This window comes from Podarcis filfolensis, assembly GCF_964270895.1.
Source record: "Podarcis filfolensis genome assembly, chromosome: 1".
Classification (NCBI taxonomy): domain Eukaryota; kingdom Metazoa; phylum Chordata; class Lepidosauria; order Squamata; family Lacertidae; genus Podarcis; species Podarcis filfolensis.
Window position 1 is genome coordinate 64602615 of NC_139604.1, and position 25804 is coordinate 64628418.

Here is a 25804-nt window from a genome sequence, read left to right on the forward strand (position 1 = left end):
CTATAGCCAAGATTCCATTTAGTTTTGTCTCCAATCTATACATTTTGTAGGAGTGAAATCCAGAGTGTTACTATGTGCTGTGTGAAGATTTCATTTTGTCTGTCTCAAACCCTTGGTCCATCAAACTTGAAGTGTTGTCTACACCAAGGGAGGGTGAACCTTTGGCCCTCCAGGTATTGTTGGACTACAGTACCCATCTTCCTTGACTATTAGCCATGCAGTCTGGGGTTGATGGGATATGTTGTTGGCATACATCTGCCTTGAGAGACAATGAAGTGGACCTCTGTGGGTGAAGTTGAACTGCTGCATTTGCACCCTGGGGTGCAAGCCTGGCAGTGTGCATGGAGGTCCTGGGCTGCCCAGATGACAAGACCCTCCTCTCAGCTTTGCTGAAGTGGTCCAAATGAAAGCGGAGCAATACATTTGGCACCAGCTTGGCTGCAGGAGTTGCCAGGAAGAGCATACAAGGAGCCATCCAACTGCCTTAGGGACTCCGCTCCAGATTTGTGTAGGGTTTACTCCTTAGCCTTTTCTTTTCCTGAAACTATCCCGCAAGGCAGCAGAGGCTTAGGACCAGTTTTTCTTCTCCTAGACGGGCTACCTTCCCAAGTCGACAAGCCCCACCTGCCCCTCACTTCCCTGTACAGCATGTGCAAAAACCACCTTCTTGACTATCAGACCCACCATTGGTCTCGTGTTGTTCAGCAACATCTGGAGGGGCAAACAATCCTGACCCCTGGTCTATGATGACTGGCAGCAACCCTGCAGAGGTCTTTCCCAGCCTTGCACAGAGGTCCTGGGGATTAGCTTTGGACCTTTTGCATGCAAAGCATTTGCTCTCCCAATGAACTACCCTCCTTTCATATAGCAGTCAGTGGTCCCATCGTTTTATTGAATGGAGCAGATGTTGCAACCAGCCACCATCATTTCCGGTACAGAGGACTTACCATACTTTTCCGCGGACAAGACGAGGATTTTTTACTTGAAATTAATGTTTTAAAATTGGGATCGTCTTATAAACGGGTATTTTCTTAATTTTGAGCCCCCAAAATAGGGGGCGTGTTATACACAGAAAAATACGGTACTTCCCAGTTGTGTAGAAAAAAAAGAAAAAGGGAAAGGTGAAAGTCTAATTAAATTACTCCCCCGCACGGCCATCCCAACCCAGCGCTCAACCGAATGGTTACATTTTATGCTCCATTCACTTTCAGTGCTTTTATAGAACTGAGATTCCATATGGGAATAAAGAAAAACTTGCGGCGCCTGCGTGACCCTCTCCACGTTGCTATCTCTATGGGCTCGTCAGTGACCGCAGTCTACGCTCACGCGCATGCGGCACCTGGCCGCCGGAAGTGACGTCGCGCCGCGCCGCCGAGCGGAAACGGGTGGAAAGGAAGCACCGGAAGGGAGGCCGGGGCAGGTTTCCTCGTTCGCGCGGGGAGTCGGAGGAGCGACAGGAGGGGCGCGGAACGACGACCACCGGCGGCCGGCAGGGCCCGCTGCCCCCGCCGCCGCCGCCATGGCCGTGTCGGAGAGCCAGCTGAAGAAGATGCTTGGCAAGGTAACGGCGAGGCCGGCCGGGGAGCCCCTCCCAGCGGGCTTCTGCCGGGGGAACAGACCCGGGGATTCCTCCGCGCTCGCCCACCCGGCGGGGCCTCCAGGCCGCCCCTCTCCCCTCACCTCACGCCGCTTCCCGAGCGAAACTTCCTCCTGAGTCATTATCTTTTCCTTCTTCCTGCTGCCAGAGGGGGAAAAAACCCCACAAAAATATCCTAGCCAGACACGAATAAACGAGGCCGGCTTTCTGGCAGCAGGAATGGGAAGGGTTTCTAATTTCGTGGGTCGCGAGAATGATCCTCCTGGGAGTCCGCAAAGGGAAAGAGCAGGCCGAAATAGTCCCTGGTCTGTCCAGTCCAAAAAGGGATCACCCTTAGCGCCCAACGCCTTTTGCTAACTCTTTGAGGCCTCCCTAGTTATTACAGGAAAATAATGGGCGTGTTGCGACCTCTCCCAAGTTTTCAGTTGGGTGTTTTGTTTTTGTGGGTTTCCGGAATCATTTGTTGCCCTTTGTGGCCTATTTAAAGCTAAATTCCGTTCTGAAATGAGGAACATGGGTACGACTAAGCTTTTAGTCGCTAAAGGAATCATGGAAACTAGTAAGCAAGTTCTTTAGGAGTTTTTAAAGTCTAAATAAACACAAATTTGATTGTGGTGTTGTTATTATTACTACTACTACTACCACATTTTAAAAATACGTATGTAACTCAGCAAGTGAGCAGAGATCATTCAGGTTGGTGAAGGAGTTGGTTAGTTACCATCAAAGAATCTCAGTGATCAAGGTTGAGTATAAAGGTACTTTGGGCCCAAATTGTGAATTAACACAAGTTGACCTAGTGTGGCATCTGTTAACAGCAGCTGGGTACAGTTTACTTGGGAGCTTTAATGACTCTAAGGTACTTAGATAGTGTCAAAACATTTAATTTTAAAACACTAAAAAGTAAGAAATTTACTATAGGGTTGAATTTACCAGGTTATAGGAATACCGGTATGTCAGTTACAAAGAAAAGGATGCCACCCAGCAGCTTAGTTCACTAATTCCCTGTATAAGCAACTTTTTTGTGCTGGGAATTTCATTTGGAGAAGGTTGTTAATGTTCTTTATTCTTCTGCTGAAATCAGTAGAACATAAAGGCTCTGAACATTGATGAAAGGTGACTAGATTCATGATAAAACCTGGATGAGAATGCCAAACTGGTATCAGTATCAAACCAAAGTTCAGTTGAATTGCAAAGTTCAGTGTAGGTTTGTTGTTAAATTGTTAATAAATGAAGCTATTTGTACTGTATTTTTATTTGCTGTGCTACAGTGGAATTAAGTTTATTGAAAACACAAACTCTTATTCCTTCTTTAATAATTATTAATGCATAGTACTTAAAGAATAACCTAAATAGTGAGTGCCATTTAATTTTAATTTAATCTTGATTCTTATATGTGAGTAAGCTTCATTGAATTCAGTAGTAGTAATTATTATTATTATTATTTATTATTATTTATACCCCGCCCATCTGACTGGGCGCTCTGGGCGGCTCCCAACAGAATATTAAACAGAGTAAAACATCAGACATTAAAAGCTTCCCTACACAGGGCTGTCTTCAGATGTCTTCTAACAATCAGATAGTTGTTTATTTCCTTGACATCTGATGGGAGGGCGTTCCACAGGGCGGGCACCACCACTGAGAAGGCTATCTGCCTGGTTTTGACTTCTGAGTAAACATATAGGAATTGAGCTGTAAGCGTACTTAAATTTGCAGCCTTACATCTCATGTTCAGTTGAGTTCAGTGGGACTTACTCCCAAGTAAATGTGTGTAGGACAAGCAGTCTTACTCATCCAGCTGATCCTTTAGTTGGATGAAGCTAATTTAAGTAGTCAGCAGGTTTAATGTGCATATTCTCCCCTGAGTCATTTTCTGATCCATTCTATACTTAATTGGCAAGTAAGTTGCAAAACCACCTTATTACTTTGTAACAAGTTGAATGAAGAGGAGGAAGTAGAATGTAAGAATGCATCATTGCCTTATTAGACACCTGTGATTTTAACCTTTAACATACATTTCTAACTGAGGGTGGGGACAGTATTTTGTCAGCTTTTTGTTGTTAAAGATTATGAGTAGAAATTTGCATATCATCTTTGCTTCTTAGCTAGCACTATGCTAATTTGGGCCAGATTCAACTAAGTGGGTGCATTAGCGGGAGCTAGCACAAGGGCTTCCACTAGTGCAATGGGATTTTCTCTCTCCTATCCTGCTGGGGGGTCAGGAGAACCCCCAGAACTGGGGGGGGGGAGATTGTTCTGTAGAAATGCTTGCACTGATGGAATGTTTGTGCTAGTGTGACACTGAATTCCTCCCTTTTTTAGACTGGTTTTATCAAATTAGTGATAAACCATAGGATTGAATATTTGAACTTGTTCAAGAGCATACTAAATGTTGAGCTAGTGTGGTGTAGAACATGGATACTATTCATAATTCTTAAAATATTAATTCTTGCATTATTCTCTTTTTTCGTGGCTGCATAACTCTCATTGTCTTCAGATAAACAAATATATTGGTAATTAATTGGACGTGAATTTTGGTGACTGCCTTAAAGGTACAAAGTCACTAGTACATTGCTAGCTGGCTCTGCACAGCTGATTTTACTTGGCCATGTTAGCAGATCAGACTAAATCTGTATTCTAATGCATAAAGGTATGTCGTGGCTGCAGTGCAAACTCTGGTACTTCTTTCTGAGCAGTGTGGCCACAGAAGTTGACTGCTGTTGGTCTTAAAACCAAAGGCAAGGTGGTTCTTTTAAAATGAGATTCAGAAGCAATACAAAAAACACAAGTGAATGAGAAGATTACAGATTTTATTCTCAAACAGCAAGCAATGTATACATACCAAGCAAGCACTTCAACCTGCCATTTGGAAGCCCTCAAGAAGTGGCAAAGCGACTCCCCCAGGTAGCCTCACTTTGCACAGACCTGCAGCCGATCAGTCTGTGCAGGAGCTTCAAAGAAACTCTGCCCAAACCATAGGTAGCAGGTGTGGCTTGCCAGACTGGCTATGTGCAGATCATCCATTAGCTACCCCCTCCCAGTTCTTCACCTTCTCAAAACAATGTCCAGTGTCAAAGAAGGTTCCCAGTACTATGCTTCCAACTGATTAAGGCAGATGTATGTGGGGCTTCATCTCCTCCCAACTTTCTCAGGCCAATAAAGACCAGTCTCACACCATCAAAAAACGTAACAAGAGCAAGGGAGGGGGAAGGAACAGATCACTAACTCCTTGATACATTTTTGTCTTCTGGATGCATTTCCCATACAAGGAGACCTTAAGAACAGGGAGTTGTGAACTGCGATTGCTCAAGTAGGTGAGCAGAGTTGATAGTGGACTTGAAAGAGGAGCTTGAAGAAATCAGTTTTCGTGCTGTCCAGTGGAGAGTGAGAGGCAACAGATATAAGATTGGGACCTGAGAGTGCTCTGGATCAGTTGGCGCTGTGTGTGGATGGCTGAGGTAGAGAAAGATGGTTTTTGCAGAGATGTTGGACTAAATATGTGCCTCTGTCATAGAGACACAATCCTCTACTTATTTCATTGCCATCAACAATTTAAAAAATCTGTTCAGTGGTCTACATTAATTCATAAGTGTATTCATTTTCTTTGTAGAACTGTGTCAGCTTACCACAAAACAAAGAACATGTTGGATTGTGGATAGTCTCATTTCACTTGAGCATCCTAATTGTAGAATTGAGTTTGATTCACTTTGCATCATGACATACCACTTATACTTGATCCTGGCAGGTCAGGTTTACTCTATAATCTCTGGCTGTAATTCAGCAAAGTGGTTCTATATACAAAAGTAGTTACAGTGGTACCTCTGGTTGCGAACGGGATCCATTCCAGAGGCCCATTCGCAATATGAAAGGAACGCAACCTGCAGCGGTGCGGGTGGCGATTCGCTGCTTCTGTGCATGTGCGTGACATCATTTTGCGCGTTTGTGCATGCGCACGTGGCTAAACCTGGAAGTAACCATTTCCGGTACTTCCGGGTCGCCGTGGGACGCAACCTGAAAAAACGTAACATGAAGCAAACCTAACAAGAGGTATGACTGTGTAGTATCTTACCTGCTTGGAAGACTGTGCAGATATTGTTCTCTAGTCACTATAGTTGTGTTGAAGGAAGTCTAAATGTTTTCAGTGGAAGTTGTCTTTTGTGGAGCTTTAAGATTTTCAAAAATCTATTTCCCCCTAGTACAAGTACAGAGACTTGACTGTTCAGGAAACTGTCAGTGTTATTACCCAGTACAAAGACCTCAAGCCTGTAATGGATGGATATGGTGAGTTTTTATGTTATGTTTTTCTTTTTTGTACAGTATTTTTGTTAGCTAGCCTATGTCGGTTTCCTATCAGTATATCATACTGTATTTTGTGTAAGAAATTTTATGACAAAGAAGAAATAAGATAACTTGTTAGACCAGGGTAGCTAACCTGGTGTTCTCCAGATCTTGTTAGTCTGCAGTCAGCCTTAGCTAGCAAACCCAATAGTCAGAGAAGATTTGAATTATAGTTAAGCAAGATATGGAGGACCAAAGGTTAGTCACCCCTGCACTGTGCTAATTATTTGAGACATGCTTTTTGGCAAAATGGTAATAGGGGAACCTTTTCTTCCAAAGCCAATGATCAGGGGTGATGGGATTGTAGTCCAGCAACGTCTGGAGTACCACAGCCACCCCTCACTTGACTTGGACATAGTATTGCTCATTTTTAGGCTTTGCTTTGAAGGCTGACAACTACAATAGCAATGTTATGGCAGCTTTATTTTTCATAGATGCTAGAATTGTATGGAGCAGATCTGCCTGTCACACAATAATTTGCTCACCATTTCTTATTGTGTGGTGTTGTTAGTTCATTTTCCTAGAAGATGCTTGCTTCTATATAGAGAAGTGTTTGAAAAAAAGTAGTCTCTGAGATTATACTGTATATCTGTTTTGTCAAGCATGCACACAGTTTTTGTTATCTGACTATAAAATGAACAGGTTGCATAACACTTTTTTTTTGCTTTTCAGTTTTTAATGATGGTTCATCAAGAGAACTGATGAGCCTCACAGGAACCATTCCTGTAAATTACAAAGGTATGTATTTGTCTTTGGTAGATTGCCAGTACATTACTTGAAAGCTTACATCATTTACTTTGATCAGCTTGGTCACTAACTTGTTCTGAATGCTTTGTTCTTAGTTTTGGACCTTTGTACAACTGTTTTGTGTTGCCACATACAGGAGGTTTTCCTATTCTTTGTGCAGTGTCCAACAAAGTTTTTTCATTAGCACAATGTGTGCAGTGGAATTTCCCCCTCCCTTCTCGTACCCTGGGAGAGGGGCTCAAGGAGACTTCCAGAACAGTGGACTGGAGGGCAGCCTGCTTCTGTTAGTGGAGGTTAGAAGGCCTTCCATCACTACAAGGGCAGCTTTTGTAATCATTCCTATTTCACAGCATTAAAATATATTGTCAGAAGGAGAAAATAATAATGCTTTCATCTTTTCTTTTTAAATAACTTCTTCAGGTAACACATACAATATCCCAATATGTCTGTGGCTGTTGGATACATATCCATACAATCCACCAATCTGTTTTGTTAAGCCAACTAGTTCAATGACAATTAAAACTGGGAAGCACGTGGATGCAAATGGCAAGATATACCTTCCATATCTACATGAATGGAAACATGTAAGTACAATTATAAAATTCTTAACTATTAGCCCTAAATTATTTCACCATTTAAGTAGCAGTTTTGTTTAATATTCTTCTTTCTCCTTTGGTCATTTGTTATAGCAGAAAGATGTGACATTGGGAAACTGGGGTCTCTATTGAGTAAAATCTTAGCACTCTTACATAGTACTAATTGTGTTACTGCTTTTGTCATATTTGATCTCCGTTCATGAGATCTGCAATTGAAATGTGGCCTGCCGTAAAATGTCTAATTGCTGCTGATAATTAATATGGGGTTAGGGTTCATATTCTCATTAGTACTTTCTCAGTGATATGCTACACTTTTAATTTTTATCAGTTAGTGATTGCACCTGAATTGGAATATACTTGACCAAAACCTACAAATAGAGTAATGAAATGACCACCTATAACTGACAAGGTGATGGATGCATTGTCATTGTTAATCTTTGTGGGATTAAAAAAGCAAAGAGATTTTTATATGCTTTCCCCCTTAGCCACAATCAGATTTGATTGGCTTGATTCAAGTGATGATTGTGGTGTTTGGAGAAGAACCTCCAGTCTTCTCTCGGCCTACCATTTCAGCAGCCTACCCACCTTACCAGGCAACAGGACCACCAAACTGTAAGTACCTTGTACCCCATATACTTGCAAGTTGCAATGAAAACAAGTAGAATAATGGCACGGTGTATTGTTGAAAAGATCTAGTTATTGTAGTATTGGTTTCTGAATATGTAGTTATGTTGTTGGTTAAAATACAAAGTATCTCTGCTGCCAATTGCCCATTCCAGAGCACAAGTTGTATAGCCAATATTCATTCTGTGTAATCTTTTTCAGCTACCAGCAGCTCTGAGTTTGGTTTATTTAAATGTAGAGAATTAGGCTAGATATTTTGAACATGCTGCCTAATAACTGTTTTGATTATAAATAAATTTCCATGAAAGATGTTGTTTTTTAGCGCCCACACTACAATCTCAACAACATTGCTACAATTCATTTGATCCTTGATCTATTTTCAAACATTATTTATGCTAATATTTTGCCATTATCAGTACCTTTATCTTCATATGTCATTGTTTATGAAACTTATTTATTTTATAATGCTAGCACAGTTATATTGGCATCCTTTATACTATTTTTCTGTTAATTGCAAATCAAATTAAAAACTCGCTTTGGTATCTAATTTTTGAGTATCTAATAATGACACTTTTATGTTCCATTGCTCTCAACTTCTGAGAAAAAGATGTTCCTACAACTGTTAATTATTTTGCAAGAATTTACTGTGCTATTTTACAAGATGTGTAGGGCATTTATTTGAAATGTATACTTATACCAGTTTGAAAACTGGTATTATTGTAGGGAAATTCATTTTATAGAACACAAACCTGTCATTGTTAGATGTACCAATGCTGAACACTCAAGGAAAGTTAAATTTGCTTTCTTTTTTGCCATTTTAGCATTGCAAAAAGCTTTCTCATTGTACAGTACTTTTTACCACCAGAGAATATCATCTCTGCCAGTAGGTGTCAGCCAAATATAGAATAGCCAGGAGTTTGACTTCAGAACTAATAAAGCTATATATTGCCAGCTTGATAGTAACACTGATACTTTGACACCATCACTTTAAAAATCATAGGTAGCTGTCCTGGTCTTCAGTGGGGGTGGAGCTGTGCAAAACCACAGTTGGGAAATAGCTTCATTAGGACCCTTAGAAATGTAATATTAATAGCAAGCAAGTTTTCAGGTTCTCCAGAACTCTTCATTGCACTGAATGTAGAGTTGGTGCAGTGAGAGATATAAGATAATGGAGAAAGCCCCAAAGTGCAGTCTCAATTGTCTTAAATTGGAGTGTGGGATGTGCTACTTATACTTAATGAATGCAAGGCACACATCACATCTAATTGATTGATTTCTCCCTCGTGTCCCATCTTGGACCACTCCAGAAACTCCCCAAATTTCAGCTGATTTTTGGAAGGGGTGTAGTGAGCTGCAGCGGGGAGGAGGGGGCAAGTGGACCTTTTCCCTCGCAATTCTGGAACCAACTCTATAGATCCAGCTCTTAGTATGAACATTTTAATCTTTATTATTAGATTAATCGCTTCATTTTAATAATGGCTTGCTTGTAAGGACTCCCTGGTTATATAGGACTGGATTCAATTAAAGTACTAAACAATTGTACTAGCAGGAGCCAGTGGAAGGACTCCCAGTAGCACAGCAGGATCTCCCCACACTATCCGCTTTGGGAGGAAAAAACCCCAGACTGCAGGAGGAGAAGAGGGGAGATTGTTCTGTCAAGCAAGCAAAAACACTTGCACCAAGGGAACAATTGAAATAATGTGATGTTGAATTCCACCTATGGATTTGAATATGTGTAAGGAAAAAATGGGATAAAGGAACACTCTGAATTGGCTTATGCAGCAAGAGTAAAGTAACTGAAATGCATAATAAGTGCAAGCACAACAGGGAAGACTAGGAACAGGAATGGTTTCCTGGGCTGTTGTTTGCTTATTCTGAAGGTGGGGCAGGGTTCAAGAAGACTTCTTTTTTCTTTCCTTCTGCATTTTCTTCATTTGGGCTATTAAAAAATAACTTTTACAACTGTAGAAATTACATCAATAGTTGATGTAATAGCATCAATAGTTGTCATTCTATTAATAAAACAGCTGCTTCTGTTCCAAAAAGGGACTGAGGTTCAGTGGAGACTTGGGGAAGTGATCATTGCCTCTTGTCTCAGCACCAACTTCCATGGTCTTTGCCTCTTCCTTTTCCCCCAGAAGGTTTCTGCTCACAGGAAGTTTGGATCTAATCTAGTTGGTTGTATTCAACTAAGTTCTACTCAACCCATTGAAAGAAATAGACCTAAGTTCATTAATTCCATTCATTTGGTGGATCTACCTTGAGTTGAGGCAACCCAATTAATTTTTAACTACTTATTTGTAAAGATAATTTTATAATTGTACAACACTATCCTAAATTGTTAAAATGTTTGAAATTGTTGTTGTGCACAGCTTCCTATATGCCAGGAATGCCAAGTGGAATGCCTCATTTCCCTCCTGGACCACCACCTAACCCAAGGTAAGCTATGGTTTGCTGAATCTGCTGATCCAATAGACTACACTGGCAATATTGGACAATGTGATGTTGTGCCCATTTCTGAAATTGAGAGTGATGGACTTTAAAAGCATTAGATTTGTATTCCATTCATCTTGAGTTCAGTTTTGTCTGGGTGTTGAGTCAGGGTCTTTTATATGTTGTTATTTAAATACAGTCATCAAAAACCCTGGTTGCATTTAAGGTCCCTTCATTTGGGTAAAGCAATGATTAAGTGTATAGTGAGCAAAATTGGTGTCATTGTAAACCTATACTTCTAAAATGACTCACGTTCTTGCCTTTTTATAAAACTTTTCAGCTTGCTTCCTGCATTCTTAACATTATTTGGCTGCATAATCTCCTGATGAGAGCCCTTTTATATATAAAAAACCTAGGCTTCCCATGTTCAAAGAACACATGTAGGGGGGTGCACAGCTATGGATGTTTTTTTTCTGTCTCTGATGTCTCTGTTCCCTCCAGCTCATCCCCCAGACCTTTGTGCACTGGGCAGAAGATCTGTTGGGAGAATGTGTGTAAGTTCAGCTTAATGCACACAGGCTCCTCCACAAAATTTGCATCCACACATCCACAGAACTCCTAGTTACATGGAGGAGCCTGTATACCTTCTGCTGAACGTGTGTAAGTTTCCCCTTCAGACTTTCTGCCCAATAAGTATAAGTCTGAGGGTGGAGCCAGTAATAGACAGTGTGGGCAGTGGTGGTGGAGCAACTCCAAAACAGACCTAGGATTAGAACCCAACATACTGGAGCAACTGCTGCAGCCCATGTGTTCTGGCAGGGCCCCAATGGAACTGATGCCAGTCTTGCTATCACCCCCATTGGCGCTCTGCCTGGCATTTCCACCACCGTTGGGGTCTCTGTCCAATGCACCAATCACTACCCTCCACCAGCAGGTGCCATTTTCATATGGGAGCCAAGCTACCACTCAAACTCCAGTCCGTGGTGGGTGGCCACCATCTCAGGACCCCCAAAATGCAGTGCTCACAAACAGGCATTGCATTTGGGGTCTCTGAGATGGCAGCCATCTGCTGCTGAAGATCAGAGCTGAGTAGTAGCCTGTTTTCCATCAAAAACACCGCTGCCATCTGCTGGATAAGCACAACCAGAGGGAGTGAGAAATGACTGGTGGCAGCAGAATTGGTGGGCAGAGTGGCCAAGGGAAGACACATTGTTGGGCAGGGGAACTGAGAGAGGCCCAGTCTGAGAGTCTACTAAAATCTAACACCAACCTTGATATAATACACTGCTACCTTTTGCACATGTTCTTTTAATGTATGGAGACAGAAGAGGGCTGAGGACTGCTTTATTTCTACACATCGGCTCATTTTATCCCTTTAGTTGTTGGCTAGTGTTAGTACAATGAATTAAACAGTAAGGCTTGTTCACAATAGACACAGTTCTGAGTGTAGAAATCCCACACATGTACTGTATTGTATCTCCCTTTTTCATATCCTGTGGTGGTATTGTCTCTAGTTTCCTACTATTGATGGCTTATTAGTTCTGCCATCACTATATGCATTATATAACTGATTCTGAAAATGGAGTGCATGGCACCAACTGAGTGGAAATAGAGGGCACTAACTTTTGAGGAAAGTAACATAGCATGCAGAAACTCTAAAATGTGTACGTTCTCTGGCAGTTGGAGGAGCCTGCTCAATCTCCCCTCTGTAAATGAAACCACCAAGGCAACATAGACCTTTTCAAATGAAAATAATGCAACAAAGTACAAACCTGTTAACTGCTAACAGAATGAACCATGAATAATTAGACTGAGTGCCTCTACCTGTCTTCAGCTTTAATCCACAAATGTGAAGAAACTTTGATCAGGGAACTTGAAATTTATTTATACTTATTTGAATAACATTGATAAAAACATTGATACCTCTGAAACCTATGGATGACAACAAATTTCTGATAGGCTTGAATATTACTCTGACTGTTTATATCTGCATCAGTGGCTCTTTTTTAAATTCTGTTTGTCTATTATAAATTGTTTAAATGTAAAAAAAAATTGCTTATGAATGGAAATATTAACTAAAGAATGCATAACACTGTGTCTTTCTCCCCCTCCCCTTTCAAGTGGTTACCCAAGCTATCCTTACCCTCCCCCTAGCGGATCATTTCCACCAACAACTAGCACACAACACTACCCTTCTCAGCCTCCTGTAACCACTGTGGGTGAGTAACTTTGAAAGTGTCTTTTTCCGAATGTAATGAGATGGCTCATTCAAAATATATAGCATAAAGCAAATCCAAATACACCTATTTCTAAGATGGGCATTAAGTGCCTCGTGGCAAAAACATCAGTTATTTTACACTTTAACCATGCTAGATGTTCATTTTTTTCTCCATTGTTTGATTTATGGAACAATCATTAACTGTTTTCACTGTTCAACAAACTTCATTTTTATTGAACTGTTTTATGTAATGAAGTTCACATGTGTTTGAAAATATTATGTTTGCAGGTCCAAGATAAATTAAAGCCCGAAGGCTTTTTTTTTTTTAAGCCTACATATTTATTATGTTCTTATTAACTGGGGGAATGATCTTGTAGTTATGAACTTTTCAATGATGAGAAAAGGGTGGGTTTCATTTGATCACACCACTGAATGTACCAGGAACTTGAACAGCAGCATCATTTGGGCACAAGAATGAAGAGGCATGTAGCCAGTGTGGAGTAACTGCAGTCCAAGAGGCAGTACTACAGCCTATTTACAAGCCTTTTGCTATGTCAGCCAAAGATGGAGAATAGTACCTAAGGATGATGTGAACTGAAGAAACCTTGATTGCTGTCGGGTCAGTAGCACTGAAAATACAGTTGAGTTCCGTGCTTAACTGGAAGCGAACCAAGCTATCCTTGACTCCATCGTGTTTTCCAGTACACTCCCAAACTGCGATTCCCCCCCCACTCTTTTTGTGTGTGATGCAAGTGTAGAAGTGCCGTTCATGAAGTAGCCCAGCTACCATCACCAGATCTTCATCTTGTGAAGTTTGTTGATCTGTAAGCTAAAGGTGCCAATCAACAGCTTTCTTCAGTTTCGTGTTCAGTGTAATTCTTGGGTGCTGAAATGCTTGCTCACCTGTGTTACTACTTAGCCCAGAACTACCAAACCTGTTCAGAGAAGTCCTAAGAATCTGAAAGTATTGTTGCCTCTAGTGATAAGCAAAAACTTGAAAACCCTCAAAAGAGTATAATTTAGAAAGCACATTATTATTTAGCACAAAGACTGCAAGATCCCTGACCACATCATCATCCACTGTTTTCTTGTCCAATGTCACATAGAATATATTTGAACACCAAAAATTACCATCACTTTTGTTGAGCTATTACTATTATCGTTGTTGTTATTTTACAGGTCTATAGACTGCTTCAGAGCCATATGCTATTGAAGCTATGTACAATAAGATCAAATACAAAAGATGCAAACTCTAAAAACAATAAAACCATTTTTACAATTATAAAATTGACTGGATTGCATGTCAGGAAAAGACTTCATAAACAAAAACAAGTTGAAAATTGAACGGAGAATGTAAAAATGATAATTTTCTGTAGTTTAATACTGGAGGTCTACATTGTTTAGAAGAGATCAAATTACTATTCTTTCAGGGCAGTAATAGAAAATCTATCCCTAGTCCAAGCTTTCTAGCGTTTTGTTCAGAAAATGAATTTTTAGAAATGGAGGTGTAATGTGGCAACAAAAATTAATCCTGTCAGGCAAAGTGTGGAAATGGTTACATAAATTTCTACATAAGATTTAATAGAGAAGTATAACTCTGCTCCCTGGGCTTTCTTAACAGTCGAAGCTTTCTCTTCTGCTTGAAAGGTATGGACTTCTGCTCCTGACCTTTTGTTAATTTTGGAAAAAAATCTGGAAGAACTTCATTCTGAGTAGAGCACATCTATCAAACCTATATACTTTATCAAGATCTAAATGGATTGTTAGCAACTTTATTTAGAAAAGATATTTTCACTTGCTCTTGTAAGATTGATCAAAAGGGTACATGGGCATGCATTCCTTTCCATTGATCTTATAACTTGCATACAGGCATTTTTACCTGTAAACTTTACACACCAATCTTCAAATAAAGAGTTGACTTTATGGATTATTATGCCATGTATTTTAAGATAGAGGTGTCATGTTTTGATTTTTACATGGAATAATTCAGACAACACTGAATAAAGTTTTCAGGAGGTGCTTGGGCCACAAAATTTATGAAGCATTAATGTATGTTTGTTCTCTTAATAGCAGATGGCAGAAGAAAGCAGAAACAGGTATGGATATGTGGTCATTCTTACGTTTTCTGGGCAGAAAAAAGAGCACTTGAAAGAAGCTTTGGCCCACAGTTGGGCATTCGACTGGAGGATGCCAAACTACATTGGCTAGGAAAGAGTGGCATGACGTGGGATCAGTTGATACCCAGCCTATTGCACACACGGCGGCGTCTAACAGATCCTGATATATTGGTGGTCCATCTAGGAGGAAATGACCTTGGGACATACGCAGATTATGATATCATAAGACAAATGAAGAAAGATATAATACATATTAAGATAACATTCAAGAACAGCATCCTTGTCTGGTCTAATATTGTACCCCGCAAAGCATGGAGCCAAGATATGTCCCATGAATTTATGGAGAAAAGCAGGAAGAGAGTAAATCGGGAAATCGGCAGTTTTATGGAACGTATTGGAGGGATTATAATCAAACACGATTCACTTGTCCCAGAATCTCCAGGATTGTTCCATCTAAATGGTGTTCTCTTGTCTGAAAGTGGCACAGATGTCTTCAACATGGATTTATTAAGTGTTTTGGAGACTTTGATCTAACTTTTTCTTTGGAGAAGGAATAATAGATTTCAGTTTAAGCAAGTATGGAAGGTCTCTACAGACAGAGATTATTAGAAGGTTGTGAACGGTGGTAATTTGAATTTTCAGGCAGTGGAATTGCACTGTTAATATGGTGGTGGGTATTAATTTAGTAATGTAATTGCTAGTGGCATTGTTCTGCAACCACTGCAGTAAGACATTTGCCGATATATTTAACTGTTTGTTTTTTTAAAATTCTGTTTACTTCCCCACCCCCCTGAATTCAGTTTGCTTCTACAGTGTGCTTAGAGACACTGCCAAGCAGTTTAGTTTCCCTGATTGATATTCCCATCCGAAAAATGCTCAGTGAATAGCACGAGGTGATAGCTACCTAAAATATGGGTGCAGTAATAGCTTACAAAGCTATTTTATGTGGGTAGATCAGAAAAAACATCATAAAAAATATGTAACTTTGGAAAAGGTGAGTCTGACTAGAGCAGGAAAACAAACTGAAGCATTAGGGCTTCATTATACATGGACTCACATGTTACTCTAGTTATATGTTAATCACTTATGCTTCATGAGTGTTTATTAACATATGGCAGGCTCAGAGGTAAAATTCTTAATAAACCATAGTTCATTAAGCAAGAATAAGCATCAAGCTTATTCCTGCCTCCCCATGTGTGCCAGGTTCAGCCCAAGCTGCTTTTAAGTCACACTTTCCTCTGAAATGGGGAATTGAGGTTTAATACAACTTTGCAAATCAGATTTCAGATGCTGGTTAGTAAATCAACATTAAACCAGTGCTCCCAATTTCAGACATAATGGGAAACTGAGTTAAAGAGCCTGGGCTCAAAGTACTAAAACCAGCCTAAACACCAGATGCTTGCACCAGATGCTCCTTCATGGCTTATTCAACCAGGAATGTCACATCCAAAATCCTATATAAGTTTTAGACGCTGAAAGTTTTAAATGTTACTCTGCAAGACATTCATTGCAAAAGATCATGACTGCCCAGAGCTATTATGGCACTTGTTAAAACTGTGTGAAGGTACATATTCTGCTTACCTCGAAGCTTGTTGAACTGTCTGACAGTGACTGTATGACAGTTTTGCCACGTTTTGCTTTGGCATTACTGTGTCACCTTTCCTGGAAAAAAAGGCAGATCACCTGCATCAGAATTTGCTTTAAAAATACAATCTAATAGAATGACCATTTTTCACAATCACTGTTAGTACTTACTAGGAAACAAATTACAGGGAAGCATATGCTTTTTTTATTTTAAAAGAACCCTGCCGTGAACTTGATTATTCTTAAGGAGAGTTGGTTGTGAATGAAGCCACATAAGACAATATCCTTCAGTGTTTCGGTAGCACATTTTATGTAAATTCCTTTTATGATGTAATGTGCCTTTCACAAACGAGAGAGCTTAACTTCAGTGGCTTATTCACCTTCCCAGCTTCTCTGAAATCAGGTCAATATCCAGATGAATTCTGGATTCGTTGGTATTGTGGTTTTAAATGGTCAGTACTTCCAAATATGATATCAATCTTGTAGGTTGATGTTGGAAGCTAAAATTTAGCACAAATGTGATTCTGGAATGCAAGGGCAACAGGAATAGAATGTAGCAGACAGATATTGACTAGACTTGAACTTTACTGCAGTTTAAGATGAATGCTTGGATTACATTTATATTTTTTTACATAACCTCTCTTTGCATACCACTCTGGAAATTTCCCACTAGATTGGGGGAGAACTATATAGCCTTTGGGAGGGACAGGAGCAGAATTCTACATGTTTATAGTGCGGTCCAGCTCATTCCCTTAAGGACATGGCAGGCGCTTACTGGTGCTTACAACTGACTATAGCCTTCATTTTGAATACTTGCTTGTAGTAGGGACGTTAAGTTCCAATATGGATCTGGGCCTATCTTTTCTACCTTTTTGATGTTGGGCAATGCTGTTTGATCCATCTAATTTGTATAACTTGGAGATTTGTGTTCTAACAATAAAATACTAGTATTTATTTCTTAGTCCTTACATTCTTTGTTAGCGAACACTGAATGATGCGAATTTTTTTTATAAAGACAATTGAGGAAAGATGTTCTTTGGGTTGCTAATTGTACTTGTTGAAACACTTCTTGATTCAGCCCACAGTCAAACATCCCAGAAATGGTGATACTTTCCTCAGCTATACTTAGGTTGTATAAAAATAGCGTGTTTAAGTAAGCTACTACTACTCATAATTTTATTAAAGCAAAACTTTCAAGAGCTGTTGCTATCAGTAATTGGTGACCATTATCTGCATGAGGTAAAAGTAAAGCTTTGGATCCAGACTTTGTCTTACATAAGTTGAAAGGACTTCTACTTGTACTAAGCAGCTTACCGATCTCCCCCTTCAACTGCATTTCCTCACCACCCATCTCATACTGTTCTTGAGGTTCCCTCTACTCTCAAGGGTGGTTTTTTGGGAGAATGCAAGGGAAAGCTTTCAGGCAAAACAGTGTTGCTTTTTGGATCCATGGTATTCATTTTGTTGGGGCTGTTAAAATTTAGTTACCACTGCTGTTGAGTACTATATATGGTTTACTTACGGTTGGTATATAGTATTTCAAGTATATTGCATGTTTATGAATGAGCAACAAATATTAAGTTTGCTTTTATATTTTCATGTTAGCTCACAGCGTCTCCCTTGCTTGCACATCTGTACGAACAAGGTGGCCTTTCAGAAATCTTTGTTCTTGTTGGAATACTCCAGTTTCTTGGGGAACTGGAATATAGCAGTGAGCAGAGCAACATCTTCCACAGGGTCTCTTTGATTTGCAGACTTAATTAAGCTTTGGGGGGTAAGTAGCAGTTATATAATTAGAATGGAATCCCCTAAAAAGACTAGTAGAGATGGATATCAGGGTTCATTCTTCTTAGATTTCTTTCCGTAAATATATTAACATTCAGGTGTTCAGAGTTCACTTATGTTATCATGGAGCAGGATCCCAATGCACAAGTGAAAAGCACTTCTACTGGGCAAGAGGTGGAATTTCCTTCTGATGGAAATTCCTTGCAGCTCATGGGGGCCATTACGGAGGGCTCTCCAACCTTGGCTGTTGGGCCACTAGAAGCAGGGTCTGAGAAAGAAGAGACCATAGCTCAATGAGCAGATATTTTGTCTGCTGAAGATGTGTCAGGTTAAATTCCTGGCATTGCCTGGTAAAAGGTTCAGTGAAGATTGACCCCAGGCTGATATCAATGTTCTTTCCTTTCAATTTTTATTCTCAGAGAATGTTTTTTTTGCTCAAGAATATAAGCTGCATATTAAGGGTTTATGGCAGTATTAATCTTAAGGTACTTAATTTGTGGGGTGGGGGTGGAGGTTACTACCTTATCTGAAGAAATGTCTTACCTGAAGTTCAACTAAACAGAGGCCTAGTAAGGCAGTATTTTCTGGAAGTCATTCAAACTGGTTATAGGGCCCCCAGCTGATGGACTTCCACAATGTATTAATCCTTTAAAATGGACTGTCTACTCTGGCAGTTCTGATACAGCTAAAGCAATTTAGCCTGTTTAATCTTGCACTTCCATCTTTCAGTGTTAATATTTTGTTTGACATCATACCCCTCCTGAAAAGTCAACTGAAAAGATAATTAAAATTCTTTTCTAGTTAATAATTGAGGAATACACCATTATTACATGTTACATTTCACATTGTCCTGCTGGTGGTGATATATAGTCATCATTATTAAATTAAATTAAACATCAGTTTCTTCCATTGCCAAGTTGATATTTGGCTGTTTCTTTTCTGTCTGAGTCAACTGCTAGTCTGCAGTACTATAAGGTCAGTACCATAAGGTCAGCTCTGAAACTAGACTCTGTATAGCAAAGGTTAAATGTCTGAGTTTTCCCTTGGACGTATGGCTGCATGCCAGGAACTCTTCTCTAAGGGTGGCTAATTATGGAAGTGATTGAAAATGTTAAGGGTTCATGTTCTTGAAGGTGCTCTTCAAATCAAGTGCTCCTGGTATGAATTGGTATACGGTGGTAGCCTGTCTTGTTCTCTGTACATCTAAAACCATATATTTGTACATGCAGACTTATTTCTCTGACTTTATTTAAGCTCTAGACAAAAGCTTCATAAATAAACAGCTTTGACCAAGAAGTTGTAACTGGTTCTAAGATATATTTATATGATATATGCTTATGGTAGTTAGAAAACTGGGGCATGTGGAAATGTGGGTCTAGCACTTGAATAGGATTTTGTTTTGCTGGCTTTTTCAAGATCATTTTCTGGATGACCATATAGGCTGATAATCCTAAATTAGCATTGAGTAGACCCGCTGAAATAAGTGGTCTTAAGTCCATTGATCTAAATGGGTTTACTTCTGAATGAGTAATATTTGATATCACCCATAGTTGCTTTGAACAGTGTTTACCTTCCTCTTTAGCACAGCTTACTCAGTTGAGCCAAGTGGTTTGTTCGTTTTGTTCAGGTTTTTCTTTTTTGAGGATTTTCTTTTTTTGCTGTTGCCCAATTTTAATACAGTTTCTGAAGCAGGGGATTATCAAAATAAGGTTAAGTTACTTTTTGAAACTGCCTTCATGATTTTCTTACTCTGAATAATTCGTTTTAAACAGGACAAGTCTAGACAGTAGTAGAAGAAGATAAAACCTGGTATGGAAAACACAGAAATGGATAGTTTCAGAACAGAACCTTCATTTATTTTGTTGAAACTGTTATCTAGATCATTCAGAAGAAAACGATGCAACATGTTGCAATTTAGGACCAATTTCTGCAGTAAACTCTTGCGTGGAGCTGTCTTCAGGCACAGGAATATGCAACAGAGGGTGAATGGGGAAAACACTTAAGAGAACCTCATTAGTGATTTGAGATGGTACTTGAAATTCAACCAAAAGTAGCCCTTGCTCTTTTTATTAGGAGCAAGTGTAAGTGTGTGTTTACTTGATGGATAAGGGGGCAAAATATGCAAAGCAGTCTTCAGGCACTTGGTGCTGCATAGCTCCCAAATAATGCAGATCACCTGTCAAAAGCTTTTGTTATCACTATGTTGTGGAAATGGGCTCTACACATTTTCATCTGCCCGATCTACCAGGCTTCCTTGGAATTTGGCAATGCAGATAATCACATGCTGACATCACTGCAAACCTACCTTAAGTCTGCCAGAATACTTGTTTTCATTTGTCCTACCACATAGCTAGTCTGGTCTTAATCTTTTAAAGGCAAACTTTGATGAATTCTTAAATCAGTTGAGAGGGATTAAAGGGTTACATCTTTTGATGTACATAAACATATTTGCTTAGATCACTTAAGTTACACTCCTATGTTTGGCTAGTTAAAACGTCTGAATGTTTGCAGTTCACTCAAATCACCTGAGATTATATTATAGAACGTCTACTACATACTGTTTTGCGTTGGGTCTTTTCAGTAGTTGGGACAGCACTTGATGACACAACACATTCCATGGTGCCCCTCTAAAGCTAAAAGAATATCAAACAATATCCTGGCTTCCATCTCTGTTTTAGCTTGAATTATACTTGTTTTCTTGTTGCACAAGTATTTGAATAAATGTTTTAACAACAAGCTATGTTTTTATATTTAATGAGAATATGGCTTGTTTTAAAAGCAACGCAACAACAATTTGTTCTAAGGATGTTGGCTCTGGCCTTTGCTTATTTCTTAGCTGTCATTTTGGAACCTGCAGGAATTTGTTAACATGAGTTTTGATGCTTTTATTTGGGCTCGCCTTACAAATTGTATACATCTAGCAGCATGTATCAGCGTAACTGTCTGTATGTCTGTTCATTCTTCAGAAATATGCATATAATTCAAGTTGAAACTGTTAAAAGTTAAATACCAGTAATGATGTAATAGTGGGAGGCGTTTTTGGAGGTGTTGGTATTTGGAGATTTTCCAGGATGTTTTGGGGCCCCTTGTCCCATAAGAATGTCTTATTAAAATCTGTATTATTATACATTTAATACAATAGAAAATTAATAATTCCAATCTTTGGAGAGGTGTTTATGTTTTGTTTTTGGGATAAAAGCTTCATGGGGGGAACTCAGATGATATGCAAATGTTTAGAATCAGAACTCTGAGTTGTAATAATGTTTTGTGTTCAAATAATTTTTGGTTTAAATTGCTCAACATTTGTTATGCAGAAGGGTTTCTTGATCTGACACCAGTTTTCAGTGTTCCTTACATATGATACCACGCCTATGCATACTCAAGAGAAGAGCAGAAAGACTTTAGGGAGCAATGATCAACATAACGGACATTAGCGTCAGACTTTGAACTTTGTTGGACATGAACCCAAGACAAGAATGGAAATGAGAGCAAATAAAAATAATCTGGTCTTCACTGAAATTGGTAATTGGACTTTAAAAGCATTGAAGAAATGAAATTGTGATACTCATCCGTCATGAGTTTTATTCTGAAGATAAGAAACTGATATCCATTTAACGAAAAGAAAATGAAAGCAGGAAGAATGAAATACTGAAAATGAATTCACAATGTATCCTCATAAAGTGAAATCCCAAGTCTGGAGTCGGAAGTTCCAATCAGAGACTGTGATTCCATAAAGTTGTTTTGGCGTGAAGATCCCCCAGTGTGAATGAAGCAGCAGCAAGACAGAGCGGATTCAGAAAGAACAGCATGAACAGTCGTTTTCCGTACTTTGCTTACTTTTGCTGAGTGGACAAAATTGCTGCAGGTGGGCTGGTCAGGAAACTGCTGGGATGGACCCATACCATACTTTCTACATACTAAGTGCTATTTGGGGCAGTGGGAACACCTCAAAAGCAAAAAGAATGGACTGATAATTGTGAAAGAGACTGTAAGAAGAAGAGTTTTAATGTTAAGAGAACACATGGATGGCGGCAAATTCAAGCTGCATATGAAACCTGTGGGGCTCTTTGAGTTGGTGTGTTAAGGTAAAATACAATTTTTATACTAGAGTGCTGTTGCTAATTCTTGCTAGGTTTGATATAATTGTGATGTTTGGAACCTACACAGTTTATTGAATACTTTCTTAAAATATATTTGTAGATTAGTAATGGTAGTGATTAAGACAGGGCATTCATTTTTATAAAATTTCAAGTCCTCAATGTAAGGAAACTCTTCAGACAGTGTTGTCTGTGAGGAGACAAGTGAAAAACTTGTAGATTTGAATGTGCAATGTGAATTAGTGGATGTGAGTGTTTGGAAGGAAAGGTTTTAATAAGGAAAGACCATCTTGTGCATGGCAAACATTTGGGGTTTCATGTGAACTTGGTGATAAAAAATGACTGTAGATATTTTATATGATGGTTGATGCAAAAGCAAAAGAAATATTTGTATTAAAAATAAACTAGTGTTTCATTGTTTGTAGCTCAACTCAGTGTTCCTCAAACAATAACCAGAGCTAGTAATCTGACAGAAGCATTCTGTGTTTTCATTAAAACATTTTGAATTTGGGGGTGTATCCAAAGTAAAGTTTGAGTGGCTGAGTGGCCTGTGTTCAAGGACGATGTTTTTTCATTGTGATAGTTAGCTAATGTGTTAGTTAGCTAACACTTGAAAGCTCTATGGTTGCTTTTAAAATGTTTGCTGGTTCAAGTTCACAGTTGCACTCTGTGAGAAGATGGGCAGAACCTCCTTAAGCTGGGAAAGTGCAATAGATTATTAAGCAACTTAGGAGTTCATGGGTACACCTTTTGGAATGTTATGTCTAAAAATTAATCTGTTTTAACATACTCTAGCTTTTTTAGCCTCAAATACCTTTGCAAACAGATTGTCATGACCTACAAATCTCAGAGGTAGAGGGGGTTGATTCTGTGACTGAATCTTATTGTACAGGTCCCAGCAGAGATGGCACCATTAGCGAAGATACCATTCGAGCTTCGCTTATTTCAGCAGTCAGTGATAAGTTGAGATGGAGAATGAAAGAAGAAATGGACCGTGCCCAGGCAGAGCTCAATGCCTTGAAGCGCACAGAGGAAGACTTGAAAAAAGGTCACCAAAAGCTTGAAGAGATGGTAACTCGCCTAGACCAGGAAGTGGTAAGCAAACGAAAAGGCTTGTCATTGGGTTCATGACTTCCCATGTCTTTTCAAACAACAACGAAGCATTTTTTGTTGCTCAAAGCAGCTGGAACATTTCCTTCCTTGCAGTAGATTCTGCTGCCTGTAGCTCTTGGCATCCATTGTGTGGTAGGTAAGGCAGTTATAGGAAATGAAAAATTTAGCCCTTTTCTTTTTAGCCATCTATTCCTCACCACTGATTCATTATTTGCAAGTGGGGATAGTGGTCTTAAAACTGCAATTATTACAATTATTTGTCCTGTGTCTATGGTTATTTACAAGGTCAATAGCACAGGAATGGTAAAATTTTGAGACCATCCAAATAAGCAGTTAAATGCTGTTCTCGTACATAAATACTCGTAAAATGTTACGGAGCAATCCTACTGAGGCAAAGAAAATGCCACACCCAAAGTCCTACCGGCCTTACGGTGGCAGGGCAGAAGGTGGTCTTGCAGCACCCGTCCTGATTTTTTCCCTTTTGCATCTACCTTGTCCTTTGCCCACTCTGCCTACCGCCACAGTTTCCCAATTAGTGCCAAAAGGACAGGAAACTGAGTACACCAGCTTCAGGACCATGTACTCCCCCCCCCCCCGCCATTCCAGAAGTATGTCATGGGAACAGGAGAGTTTGGGATTCAGTGGATCCCAAGTTTCCCCAGACACTTTTTTTGCCATTATTGCCCTCAGAGCAGTGTGGGGGTAATTTCTTCACATGCAATGGGAGATGTTTGAGGGCAGGAGGGAAACCTCTTTCTTGTGGTACCTGGAATTCCCTTCCATGGACTTTAAAATGAAATTTAGGGTGTTGATTAAATAGGTATCAAGGCATCTTAAAACAAACCTATAATTTTATTTTAGGCTGAAGTTGACAAGAACATTGACCTCCTGAAAAAGAAAGACGAAGAGCTGAGTTCTGCCTTGGAAAAAATGGAGAGTCAGTCAGAAAATAATGACGTAGATGAAGTTATTGTTCCTACAGCGCCACTTTACAAACAAATTCTGAACTTGTATGCTGAGGAAAATGCCATTGAAGATACCATCTTTTACCTGGGTGAAGCATTGAGACGTGGAGTTATTGATCTTGATATCTTTCTAAAGGTAGGTTTGAGTAAATATTCAAAGGTACGTTCATGCAGTTTTTTTCTGGTCCACTGAAACCAATAGTTATATACCTAGTTCTTAACTCTAATGCCTCTTCAAATGTAGGGAAGAGGGGAGGGTTTTTCAAGTGCATTGGATGGTACCAGAGTGTGCCTGTTGTTATTGCTCTCTCACATCAGCAAAACTGTAGTTTAGAGCCTTACACACCTGACGGCCAGGAAGATATAAGCCTGTAGAACAGAATAACTTGTCTTCCCATGGGTGTGTGTAAATATTCTTGTTGTAACAGGTCTGAGTGAGGTATTTAATGCACTGCCTGGTCAGGTTTTGTGGGATCAGTTTCAGCTTTTAGGTTCTGAAGACGTGCTTGTAGCTGTATGGCCAACCAAATGCCCTCTTTACCTTTTCCCATTTTGGCTAATTCACCCACTGTGTGGGTGACTGCATGTGTCTAGTAAATGGTTTCTGAAGCTTTGGTCTTCAGCTGTTGTTGGACTACAATTCCCATCATCCCTAGCTAGCAGTACCAGTTGTCAAGGATTATGGGAGTTGTAGTCCAACAACAGCTAGGGACCAAAGTTTCAGAAACACTGGTATATGTTACATGCACCATTACACAAAGTTAATTTATAAGAATCTAAAAATGTCAAAATTTACACCTTCGAAATTATTGGGACATACAGTCAAAGAGAAAATGCCAATCAAAATGGTATCTTACTTTTCAAGTTGTCTTTAAATTCAAAATCTGGACCTAAATATTCATTTATCAGTAATAAAGATACTCCATTGAAGTTGATCAAATTAAAATGTTATAACTGCTGTCGGATCATGCTCAGATGATTTACCCTCGCCTGTTTTTTCTTTTTAGCATGTCCGCCTCTTGTCTCGCAAGCAGTTTCAGCTGCGGGCACTTATGCAGAAAGCAAGAAAAACGGCAGGACTCAGTGATCTCTACTGACCCATGGTTTAGGGAAGAGTGGTGTAGTCCAAGTGGTCATATCCTCATTTATTTTTTCCTTTTAATCAGTAAGTGGCCAGAATAAGTTATTACATCATTCAACTTGTAAAATATTTTGAATGGATAATATATTTTCTTTCTTTTTTTTCTTTTTTTGGTAAGGACTAGCTTTATTAATGCACTTTCTATTCTCTGTAAACCTTTTGCATTTGTGGGCTGATGGCTAAATAAAATTTGTTGTGTTAACACTTTTTTGGGGGTGCTACAGACATTTGTGTAACGAATGCCACTGCTGTAGTCTCAAGTTTGTCTAATGTAGAATGTAGCTGGAAACTTCATACGTGTACTTTCAAGATTAATTTATAATAAAAGCGTAGAAGTTAGTAGCAGGTTGGGATAAAATGTGTGTTTGTTTTCTAGTCTCATCCTCTGCATACTTACACAGAAGAAATAAGGCCCATTTTGTTCAGGGGGACTATGTATGCTTAGAATTGCA

At 39.4% G+C, this 25804-nt stretch overlaps 1 protein-coding gene across 3 annotated transcripts; it reads left to right on the top strand.

Moving 5' to 3' along the window:
- The first annotated feature begins 1354 nt into the window (after positions 1–1354).
- TSG101 (tumor susceptibility 101) lies at positions 1355–25697 on the top strand. Of its 3 annotated transcripts, none has more exons than XR_014542134.1 (11): positions 1355–1561; positions 5791–5875; positions 6605–6670; positions 7100–7263; positions 7761–7887; positions 10272–10338; positions 12454–12551; positions 14621–22121; positions 23026–23228; positions 24108–24347; positions 25219–25559. XR_014542134.1 is itself a non-coding variant. In XM_083589099.1 (10 exons), the coding sequence occupies exons 1-10, from the start codon at positions 1520–1522 to the stop codon at positions 25306–25308; spliced, it is 1182 nt and encodes a 393-aa protein (XP_083445225.1). In that variant the 5' UTR covers positions 1355–1519; the 3' UTR covers positions 25309–25697. The 3 variants fall into 3 exon arrangements, 1 of the variants encoding a protein (XP_083445225.1); XR_014542135.1 differs by having other exon boundaries at positions 14624–22121; XM_083589099.1 differs by lacking the exon at positions 14621–22121 and having other exon boundaries at positions 25219–25697.
- The last annotated feature ends 107 nt before the right edge of the window (positions 25698–25804 follow it).

Excerpts from the sequence above, each read along its gene's own strand:
- TSG101 (XM_083589099.1), top strand. The coding sequence starts at position 1,520 with ATGGCCGTGTCGGAGAGCCAGCTGAAGAAGATGCTTGGCAAG. Across the intron at positions 5,876-6,604 it reads GCCTGTAATGGATGGATATG|TTTTTAATGATGGTTCATCA; the intron begins GTGAGTTTTTAT and ends TTTGCTTTTCAG. Across the intron at positions 10,339-12,453 it reads GGACCACCACCTAACCCAAG|TGGTTACCCAAGCTATCCTT; the intron begins GTAAGCTATGGT and ends TCCCCTTTCAAG.